Below are 11,515 nucleotides of genomic sequence, written 5' to 3'. Positions count from 1 at the left end.
AATGGAAAGACTTTGAAAAAATTATATTAAGTGAAGTAAGCCAGGCCCAAAGAAACATAACTAGTGTATGTCTGAGACAAGCAGAAAAGGTCAGATAAGTTGATAGTAGGTGAAATGAACCCAAGATAAATATTCAAATGTTTTTTCTTTCATGTGATTTTTTCTAACATATTTATAAGTTTATTTCTTTTTTGCTTTGTATATCCCTCCCCCACCGAATAACCCCTGTTTTTACTGTATTTGATGTTGGTATAATTTGTGGAGGGAAAGGGAAAAAATTGTTTAACTAGGGGTACAGGTGGACCCATTGCGACAATGAGATGTACAAGTCATTATGTCCAAAAACAAACTTTACAACTTTGGCTGGGATGGTGGGGGGGGGGGGGGTGGGTGGGAGCAGGGGAAATGGGAAAGGATAGGAAGGGGAACCAAAGGAGAAGGCAACAATGCTTGATAAGAAATGTACTCGTTATTTTGCCCATGTAATTGTAACCCATTTGGGCGGTATTTTCACAATAAAAAATAATAAAATTAAAAAATCAGGCTTCAGGGGCTCACTCGCCTAACGTCCTGAGGTCAGGCTGGCGGCTCAGAGCGTAGGGCCGGTGCCTGCGGCCATGGGAAATCAAGTTATCAGAATTGACTCCAGAAGAGAAAACCTGGCCGACCAGTAACAATGGAAGAAATTGGGAAAGTCTCCAAAAAGCGGTCATCCTCCATAACACCAGGCTCAGCTGGCATCTCAGGTTAAAAAAAAAAAAAAAAAAAAAACTCCTTCATGAAGAAGAACAATCTTAAGCAACATCATGGATTCAGAAGCTCATGAAAAGAGGTCAGCAATTTTAACATCTTCAAAACAAGAACTATCACCTCACATTACAAATGTTGGTGAAATGAAGCATTACTTCTGTAGTTGTTGTGCAGCTTTCAACAACGGTCACATTTCCCATTCAGAAGCTCCTGTTTAGGCAGCAGCTGTATGGACTCAAAACCCTGGATGCGGTACTTCTGTTGAGAAAGGATGGATTTCGAAACTTGTATCGTGGAATCCTTCCCCCATTAATGCAGAAAACAACGACACTGGCCCTTATGTTTGGTCTGTATGAGGATTTATCTTGCATTCTAGTGCTCCCGAGTTTGCAACTCGTAGTGTGGCTGCAAGTGCTTGCAGGGACCACAGAAGCCATTTTCACTCCATTGGAAAGAGTTCAGACATTACTTTAAGACCACAAACATCATGACAAATTCACAAACACATATCAGGCTTTCTGGGCACTGAAATACCATGGGATTGGAGAGTATTATCAAGGTTTGGCACCTATTCTGCTCCGTAACTGTTGCAGCAATGTCCTTTTTTGGCCTTCGGGGTCCCATTAAGGATCATCTCCCTATTGCAACAACTCGCAGTGCTCATTTAGTCAATGGCTTCCTCTGTGAGGGATACTTTACTTACACTTAAATAAGGAGTCCATTTCCATCTGGAGAAATCCACAGGGGAACTGAGCTCTTTGGCGCTAGAGGTAGTAAGGAGTCTGAATTTGTACTCAAGCATGAGGCAGGTCATATAGTATACCTGTTTGTGTCTTTGTTTGTTGTTCATGCTGGGCAAAACATTTATGTCTCAATCTAGGTGCCCAGCCCTTTTGCTTTGGTATGTTTCTGAGACAGACTCTCACTAATTTTTTTTTGAACTGATGATCACTCTGGCTTTATTTCCTGAGCACCTGAGATTTACATAATTCTGTTAAAATAAAAAATACAATGACATATTGAAAACCCATTCTTATTTAAAACACTAGATATAATATATCATTTATTCAGTATTAGCAGTGGATCAATTGAAAATTCAAGACTTCTTGCAAAGTTTTGCTCACTTTTTGGTCACAGTTCTGAATTTCTTTCAAGATTAATCTGAAGGCCAAGTAGCACATTGTTTATTATGGGTATTCTTCCCTTTCAATCCTCTGTTGAAAAGTCTGTGTTTAGCTTCAAAGATTCATGGTTTTAAAAAAAATTAGTCATAATTCTAGATGTGACCTATGAACCTAGAGATGTATTTTCTCAGAGGAAACATTTTCCCTCAAATACAATATTTGTGTCACAGACCTGGCCACTTTCTACCTGAAAAAGTGATTCTTTGCTTTGGTCCCTATAGCAGGTGGATGTCAGGCAATCCCCGAGTTCTGTAGTGTGCCTCTCTCCAAAACTCTTGTGTTTTGCGAACACCTGAGTCCCTCATCTGTGAAGCTGAGATAAGAAGAATGAAAGACTTCTTTGTCTTCTATAATTCCAGTAAACAGTAACTTGCTCTTTCATTTTTCTGGTTCTGAGAGTTCTGGAGAACAAGGAATGCCATATCCCCACTGCAGGGCTCCTTGTACCAGAAGAGACCATGTCTCTAACACTGGTGTCATAGGTGCAGTGCAGGAATACATCCTCTTTCCCCTGAATCCACACTACTAGTTGCATCTGAGCTACCTTCTGGATAAACTGGATCATGATGGACAAGATAGAATCAGAAAGTGTAAGGGAGCATGTCACCAGTAGCTCACTCCTGTAATCCTAGTCACTCAAGAGGCTGAGATCTGAGGATTGTGCTTCTAAACCAGCCCAGGCAGATAAATCCATGAGAACTTAAATAAGCTAGAACTAGAGGTGTGGCTCAAGTGATAGTGTGCCAGCCTTGAGAAAAATAGCCAAGGGAGAGAGTAAGGCTCTGAGTTAAAGCCCAGTAGCCCGTGCATGCACGTGTACATGCACACACACACACACACACACAAACACACACCACACACACACACATACACATACTCATCAATGAATAGAAAAGCAAAGGAAAGGGAAACAGAAAAGAGAAAAGAAAATTTAGTGTTGAGTGGTGTAGATCACAGAAACCCCACTTTTACCTCCTGTTGCCCCCTTTCCCAGGTCCCCATAAGATATTCCTATTCCGAGTGCTCAGGTCACACAGGATACGCATTTGCAATGGCCCACCCCTACCAGCCACATTGAAACCATGGAGCATCTGGAGACCTGCATGTGTGTTCTTTCTTTGATGTGAAATGTATGCTACCTCTACTTTCTGAGCTCTGAGCTCTGAGGGGCCCTCCCAGGGTGAAGGAGTTTGTGAGTTGTGTGTTGCTGCTGCAGGAGAATGTGAAACATAGAATAACTGGTGTACGACTTGTATATCATGTCTAACCTTTCTGTGCTGGCTGAGACTTTCACCCAATCCTACTTTTTAGAATTTTTTTCATTATCTTTAAATAGTTGTACTAATTCAACCTGCCAGTTTATGGATATAATGCATCTTGATCAATGCCACCCATCCATAATGCCGCCCATCTCTTCCAACTCTACCCATCCCTCAAGTTACATAGTTCCATTTTCACATATGAGCATTGAATATTATGTCAACATTTGCCTACCTTTCTTCCACCATTGTCTGCTCCACCTTCCTTTGACATCATCCCCTCACTTTGGACAACACAAGGTCTAGCTTTCTCATGTTCATTTTAATACATACTAACTTAATTGTTTGAAGGGAATATCATTGCAATCTTTCCTTGCATACACCACTTTAGTTATTTATGTATATATACATATGGCCCTGTATATGTTTAAGTATATATTATTAATTTAAATATTAATTTTACATGTGAGATGAAACAAGAATCTTTTGTTTCTGTGAACCTGAGTTATTTCACTTAACATATTTTTTCCAGGTTTATCCATTTTCATGCAAATGATGTAAGCATTAACCCACTCAATCTTGTAACCATTAATCTAAGGTGAAAATAATCTAAAGCATATCAAAAGGAAATTAATTTGATATCATAATCTCAGTCCTTACATCTGTGATATGACTGGAAGGGGATAATAGTAACAATACCTGTTGGTATTTGTTACTAAGGACCAACCTAAGATACAATAAATGGATGTTCTAACACCTATACTGCTTCTTAAAGTAGAAATCAATCACTTTATCAACACAGGACAAAGTTGGATTTCAGCCTACCTATGGACACAGTAATATTCCTCATTTCTATTTTTAAACTTTACTTAAATATAGACCTTGGAGTAGACTTTGCTTACGTCAGTGGTATTTTACTCTACAAAGTCACTACTATGCAACAAAGTGAAAATTTTGTTGCATTTTTTTATTCAATGCTATTGTTTGAAAATTCCCAATAAGTAGACAGTCCCAACTAGAATAGATAATGCAAATTTTGATCAATAAAATCAGCCTGGTAAATGTTATAAAAATCTATTGATGAAAATTTAAGCTAGAGCTGGAGCAACTAAAATTATACAGAACATAATTCAAACTGAATGTATAAAATAGTATCAATCAGTTGCCATGATTTTGTAGAACAAAGAAGAGTGTTTGAATATATGCTGTGTATTAGAATTCAATAGTCACAAACAGAAATGCACAAAACATTTGTTTTTTTAAAAATACTTTAAAAATTGGGATCGTTGAGAATATAAGATAATTATACTTTCTGTTTTTCTTTGATGGAACTCTGCCTAATTTATTATGTTCTCAATTTAGAAATAAAAACCAAAGACATGTCAAAATGTGAGGCAAAGGAGAACTCTCTCTGTATCAGATTCTTTTCTACCAAATCCCTGACAGTTACAGACAAATATAATTCAGCTAAGGGTCCTGAGATCTGAAGAGTGTCATTGATTATCAGAGCTTAGTGCAATCACTCATATGGTTAGAGAGAGATTGATAAGAAAAGAAGAGATTCCAGTGCAACCAAGGAGGCAGAGTCAGGAATGATGGAATCACAGGCTGAGAAATGGTAGCAACCATCAAATTCTGTTCTGCTGTCAGATGCAGTCTGATGACATCTTGATTCAGACCCAGGAACACAAATTTCAACCTCACACTTTCAGAACTGTGGGGGGAAATACATGTTGTTATTCTTATATATTCCTATCCTTTTAAGCTATCAAATTTGTTAAAGAAGTAAAATGAGGAAACATACCACTATGGCCAGATCTAACGCTTAAATGTGTATGGATCTGAGATGCAGACTCTGTATTCTGGGTATTGACTTTGCCTGAATACTCTGGGTACATAATTATTGTTTGTTTTCTTATATTTGATCCATTGTCATCTTAATAAGATACATCAAGTAAGCCAAATGAATACCACATCATTTCTCTTTTATAACCAAGAAATAAAGCAATAAAGTATAAGCCCCTGTTGTCTCCCCACCCTATACTGATTTCTAGGGATAATTAGACCAACCAAGAGCCGACTTGCTTCTGTGGACCAGGAGTTAATTGTGTAGTGAGGGAAAATGAGAAAAGCCAGATGATGGCTGGGCTACAATATAGAACTTTGTTGTGGAAAACTAATATATTTGATTAACATTGCCTATTAGAGCAAATCAATTGGCTGATAAGTAGCATCCACAACTCAGCTACAAGAGATCATTCTCACCTACCTAGTCTCCAATTACTTTCATCCTTAGATAAATATGGGAGCTCTTGATCTTTTGCTACCCTTGTCTAGAGTTTGGATAATTAGAGAATCAAACATTTACATAGTGTATTTATTTCTGCTGATTTGCTGACAAAAGTATAAATATGGTTTTTAAAGACATTTAAGATAAAATATGTAATTCAGTCAAAAGTTAAGATTAAGCAAAAATTAGTGGTGAACTGTTAACTATTAGTCCACCTTCCTTTTGTAACCCACTACTATGAGATGATTAATGTAGATGATAAATGCTCACATAAAACTCTTCAAATACTAGAGAAATTTAAGGTGGCAATAAAAATTGTATCCAAGGAGTAAATTTAATTTTCTTGAAACAATGGACCTTTATTGAGAAATACGAATGAAAGATGAATTTAACTAAATTTTATTGTGAATTATTTGCTGTCTACAACATGACATTATTAGGTGAACATAAGTTGCATACTACAAATGTCTATCATTTTACTTAGTTACATTTTTGAGCATTTGAGAAGGTTAAATGCAAGAAAATACTTATTTGAGAAAAATGTAATAGTGTATAATTTTATTAACTACAGTACTTATATTGTACATTAGACTTGTACACTTATTAATCATCATATCAGTTTCTTTGTATCCTTTGACTAAGTGTTCCCAACAAATAGTCTGAGTAAAGAATTACCAATTTTATCTTTTGATGTTTTATTTAGTTAACAGTATATAATAGTTAATCATGAAACTTTCAAAAGACTTAAACACCATGCACAATAGAGAGGCAATATTTATATTGAAGTCATTCATATGGAGAAATTTGATATCATAAATTCATAAAGCACTGAGTTAAGAAACCATCATGCTGGATGCCATTGGCTCATGCCTGCAATCCTAACTACTCAAAGGTTACAATCTGAGGACTATGGTTGGAAGCCAGCCCAGGCAGGAGAGTCTATAAGACTCTTATTTCCAATTGCCCACAAGAGCCCATGAGATTCTTTCCAGTTACTCATCAAAAGCTGGAATTGAGCTTTGGCTTAAGTGCTAGAGCACTAGCTTTGAACACAAAAGCTCAAGGGCAAGGACCAAGCCCTGAGTTCAAGTCTACATACTGGCACAAGACAAAAAGAAAAGAACCCACCATTAGTTGCTTCTAACAAGTTGTTAAGTGCAGCTTAACAAATGCTGAATCTGAGGATGAGCCTGGATTTGGCATGCCCAGAGAAGTTGGGAAATGAGACCTTGTGTTCCATCCCTAAACCTAGCTCTACCGATTTTTCTTTCACCTCAAAGCATGTATCCTTCCTATAAATAATACTAAATAAACTAGAAAAAATTGTCTCTTACAAATAATCCACCTATAAGAGGTTCTCAACAGCCATGTCCCCTAAACATAATATTTATTCTTAATATTTATTCTTAGTATCTGTGTTAGCTGCCACTTGCAAACAATAGGCAAATGACTGGGCTGGAAGGGCTATGGCAAGGAAAGATGTGGGCTGCAATCCTAGAGGCAGGTTTGAGGACGGGCTGCAGGTGCCTGGGGAGCAATGTGTACTTGCTGCGCAGTAGTAGACAGCTGAGTCCCCAGGCTGAGTGTCTTTGATGAGCAGGGAAAGGCGTTTGTCATTCTTCTTCAATAAGACCAGGAGTTTTCCATTTTCATTTCTGTCCCGATTTGAACGGATGTCTATAATAAGCTGGGGACCCTGTCCTGGTTCTTGCTTGTACCAAGGGAAGTATGAGAAGGCACTGTCTGTGTAAGTACAGTTGATGACACAGCTGTCTCCCTCCTGCACACTCAGGACAGAAGGACTCTGCTCCACCTTCTCTCCTTGGCTCAGCACTATAGGGAGAGAAAGACAGAAAGGAGACAGTTAGGTCAGTACTCTTCAGAATGGTCTTTTCCTACAGTAACTATAGACAGTTTGGATAACCTGATCTTCTCCTGGATATCTAAAGAAATATATGGTTTCCCTTAATCCTCAACTCACAGTGCAGCTGCAGCCACAGGAGCAGGAATAAATCATGAATCAATCTCTTCATTTTTCTTCCCAAGTAGGATCAGTTGAAGACTTAAGATCTCCTATCTGGATGTCACTTCTGTTACCAAGTTGTCTCCCTTTCTCTCTTTCAGTTGTAGTATTTCCTGAGATGTCTACATAGCCAATAAGAAAAAGATTTGCTTTTGCCTTTGGCCTATTCATTTAGAACCACTAAAATGAACATATTGGATATCTGCTGAGTTTCACTGCCACCTTGTAGTCACACCCCTAACTACTGAACTCTGGTTAAAAGTTCACTTAACTGTGTGAACTACAAAGCCAAAACTGCAATAAGTTAAATAAAATGTGTCTTGATTAAACAGTAAATATACAATAAGTATGTAGAGATCAAGGTTGACATTTTGTCACAATTAAGTCACTTTTTGGTAATATAAAGTTTGAACTCAAGGCCTCACACTTCCTCCACTGTAATGTGTGTGTGTGTGTGTGTGTGTGTGTGTGTGTGTGTGTTTATCACCAAACTTTGAAAAATTCCTTTACTCTTTTTTCTTAAAATTTTATTGTAAATGTATTTTACCTAGAGGTTATAGTTACATAAGTCAGGTAATGATACATTTTCTTTTGAACAGTATTACCTCATCCTTCATTCTTTTCCAGTTTTTCCCCTCCTAAATTCCTTCCCCACAAAGCTGTATGGTTCATTTCCAACATAAAAAGTCCTTTAATCTTCCAAATTTCTAGGATTTCTTTTTTTGTCAAAAAGCCTTTCCCAAAGGCATTTGCTATTGGCTCATGCCTTTAATCCTAGCTACTCAAGAAGCTGAGATCTGAGGATTGAGGTTCAAAGCTAGCCTAGGCAGGAAAGACAGAGACTCTTATTTCCAATCATCAGAAAACCAGAAGTTGTGGAGTGGCTAAAAGTGGTAAAGTACTAGCCTTGCACAAAAGAGTTCAGGGATGGCACCCAGGCCCTGAGTTCAAGCCTCACAACTGAGAAGAAAAAAGAGGCTTTTCCATCTACTTTAATGTCTTGATATTTTCTGCCTACTTTTGCAAGAATATTTCAAGTGAAACCTTAATTCTGTGTGTGTCTGCAAAAAGAAATTGATCTTAGAGAACTGACCACAATCAATAATTTCAGAAAAACCAAGATGATCTTATTTCAGGAAGTGATTTTATGCTTAGAGTTCCAGGAGTTGTGGGGAATTAATCTAATTCCTTATTCATGATTCACAGACTTAAAGATTTTAGAAAGCTGTGATAATGACCCTCAAACCCAACTCAATTTAGAATTCATGTATACACACATACATACATGAAATATATAGAAAAGTACATGCATGAGATGTATATTGTGAGTGTATAACATTTCCCTTTCAAAGGATTTTGTTCTCCTTCTCATGTCCTATAATGGAATTCTCAAATCAATCACTGGGCAATGTTTTCTCTGCTTTGAAACAGATACTTTAGGACAGTGCCATCCTGTTGAGTCATGGCATCCAGGTAAGGATGTTTTTAACACTTTGATGGACTGTGAGTTTCAGGAAGCCAATACATACCTTCATCTCAGTTTCATTCACCATTTGACTGATAATGTTGGATTGAGGTTTATTATGTTGCTTTCCTGCCTTTAAAGTACATTTGTTGGAATTGGGTGCTGAGGACTCATGCCTGTAATTCTAGCTACTCTGAGATCTGAGGGACATGGTTCAAAGCCAGCCCAGGCAGGAAAGTCTATGAGACTCTCATTTCCAATTAACTACCACAAAACCAAAAATGGTGCTGTGGCTCAAGTGGTAGAACACTCGCCTTGAACTGAAGAGCTGAGGGACAGTGCTCAGGCTGTTCAAACCTCAGTATCAACAAAAACAACAACAAAAGATATCTATTTGGGATAATTAATATGCATTGTTACTTTAGAAAAGACTTTAGAAATCATGGGGTGAAGAGGAAAGCACTGTCCCTTTGGCTCACTCTCCAGCAGCCAGTAGAATATCCTCAGCTCATCCAAGTTTCCTTTCTTTTTTTTTTTTAATTTAATTTTATTTTATTTGTGAACATACTGTACAGAGGGGTTACAATTATATGGATAATGCGTACATTTCTTACCAAGCATTGGAGCCTCCTCCTTTGTTTACCCTTCACATCCCTTCCCAGCCTCCCCCCTCCCTCCCAATCCCAATCCTTCTCCTTCACCCCCCCCCCCCCACACCGATGTTGTAAAGCTCGTTTTGGACATGACAACTTGTATTTCTCATTGTTGCAATAGGTCCACCTGTATCCTTAAACGACTTGTTTTTCCCCATCTCCTCCACAAGTTATACTGACATCAAATATAGTGAAAGCAGGGGTTATACTGTGGGGGAGGGACATACAAAGCAACCAAGAAATGATCTTATAAATGGGTTAGAAACACATGCATGAAAGAAATAAAACATTAAAATACATATCTAAGGGTTCATTTTCCTGACATCACATTATCTGACCTTTTCTGCTTGACTCATACATATACTAGATATTGCAAATAAGGGAAACCATGGGACCTATGTTTCTTTGGGCCTGGCTTACTTCACTTAATATAATTTTTTCCAAGTTTTTCCATTTCCTAACAAATGGGGCAATGTCATTCTTTCTGATGGAGGCATAGAATTCCATTGTGTATATATACCACATTTTCTTGATTCACTCATCTACTGAGGGGCGTCTGGGTTGGTTCCATATCTTAGCTATGGTAAATAATGCTGCAATAAACATAGTTGTGCTGGTAGCTTTAGTGTGGTCTTGTTTGTAAACATTTGGGTAAATGCCCAAAAGTGGGATTGCTGGGTCATAAGGGAGTTCTATGTGAAGACTTTTGAGGAACCTCCATACTGCTTTCCAAAGTGGTTGAACAAGTTTACATTCCCACCAACAATGAAGTAAGGTTCCCTTCTGTCCACATCCCCTCCAGCATCTGTTGTTGTTAGAATTCTTGATTTTTGCCATTCTAACTGGAGTGAGGTGGTATCTCAATGTTGTTTTGATTTGCATTTCTTTTATGGCTAGGGAGGTTGAGCATTTCTTAATGTGTCTATTGGCCATCCTTCTTCCTTCTTCAGAGAAGTTTCTATTTAAGTCTTTTGCCCACTTATTTATTGGGCAGTTGTTTCTTTGAGGATTTGTTGTTGGGGGGTTTAATTTTTTGAGTTCCAGGTATATTTTAGATATGAGACCCTTGTTCGTTGTATGGCTAGTAAAGATCTTCTCCCAATCCGTGGGCTTTCTATTGATCTTGCTAGCTATGTCCTTTGCCATGCAGAAGCTCTGCAACTTGATGCAATCCCATTTGTCCAACCTTTCTTTGATTTGTTGTGTTTCCGGGTCTCTATTAAAAAAATTTCAGCCTGAGCCAAGGAGACCTAGGGTTTCTCCTGTTCTATCCTGTAATGTTTTCAGAGTGTCTGCTTTGACTTCGAGGTCTTTGATACATTTGGATTTGATTCTGGTGCAGGGTGATATATAAGGATCTAGCTTTAGTTTTCTACAAGTAGTTAACCAATTTTGCCAGCATCATTTACTGAAGAGGCTGTCTGTCTTCCAGTCTATTGTTTTAGCTCCCTTATCGAAGATTAGATGGCTATAGGTCTGTAGGTTCATTTCTGGGTTTTCAATTCTATTCCATTGGTCCTGAGATCTGTTCTTATGCCAATACCAAGCTGTTTTGATTACTATGTCTTTATAGTAGAGTTTGAAATTTGGTATTGATATTCCTCCAGCAGTGTTCTTTCCGTTGAGGAGCATTTTTGCTATTCGGGGTCTTTTATTGTTCCATATGAATTTTTGGATTGCCTCTTCTATTTTTGATAGGTATTGTGTTGAATTTGTAGATAGCCTTGGGAAGTATTGCCATTTTCACGATGTTAATCTTTCCAATCCAGGAGCATGGGAGGCTTTGCCACTTTTTAATTTCTGTGTTGATTTCCTTTTCCAAGATTTTAAAGTTTTCATCATAGAGGTCCTTCACTTCTTTGGTTAAGTTAATTCCTAGGTATTTTATTTT

General features: G+C 37.8%; 1 pseudogene and 1 gene segment (V, D, J or C); one reads left to right on the top strand and one right to left on the bottom strand.

Annotated features, from left to right (window-relative positions):
- The first annotated feature begins 806 nt into the window (after window positions 1–806).
- LOC122125442 lies at window positions 807–2,463 on the top strand (annotated as a pseudogene).
- A 4,413-nt stretch (window positions 2,464–6,876) lies between these two features.
- LOC122125441 lies at window positions 6,877–7,615 on the bottom strand. The segment is given in 2 exon segments: window positions 6,877–7,316; window positions 7,465–7,615. Coding segments are annotated over 2 exon segments (492 nt in total).
- Between the last annotated feature and the right edge of the window lie 3,900 nt (window positions 7,616–11,515).

Source organism: Dipodomys spectabilis, unplaced genomic scaffold, assembly GCF_019054845.1.
Source record: "Dipodomys spectabilis isolate Male_0828 unplaced genomic scaffold, ASM1905484v1 ptg000265l, whole genome shotgun sequence".
Classification (NCBI taxonomy): Eukaryota; Metazoa; Chordata; class Mammalia; order Rodentia; family Heteromyidae; genus Dipodomys; species Dipodomys spectabilis.
Note: the sequence above shows the minus strand (reverse complement) of the source record. Positions and strands in the feature narration are given on the sequence as shown.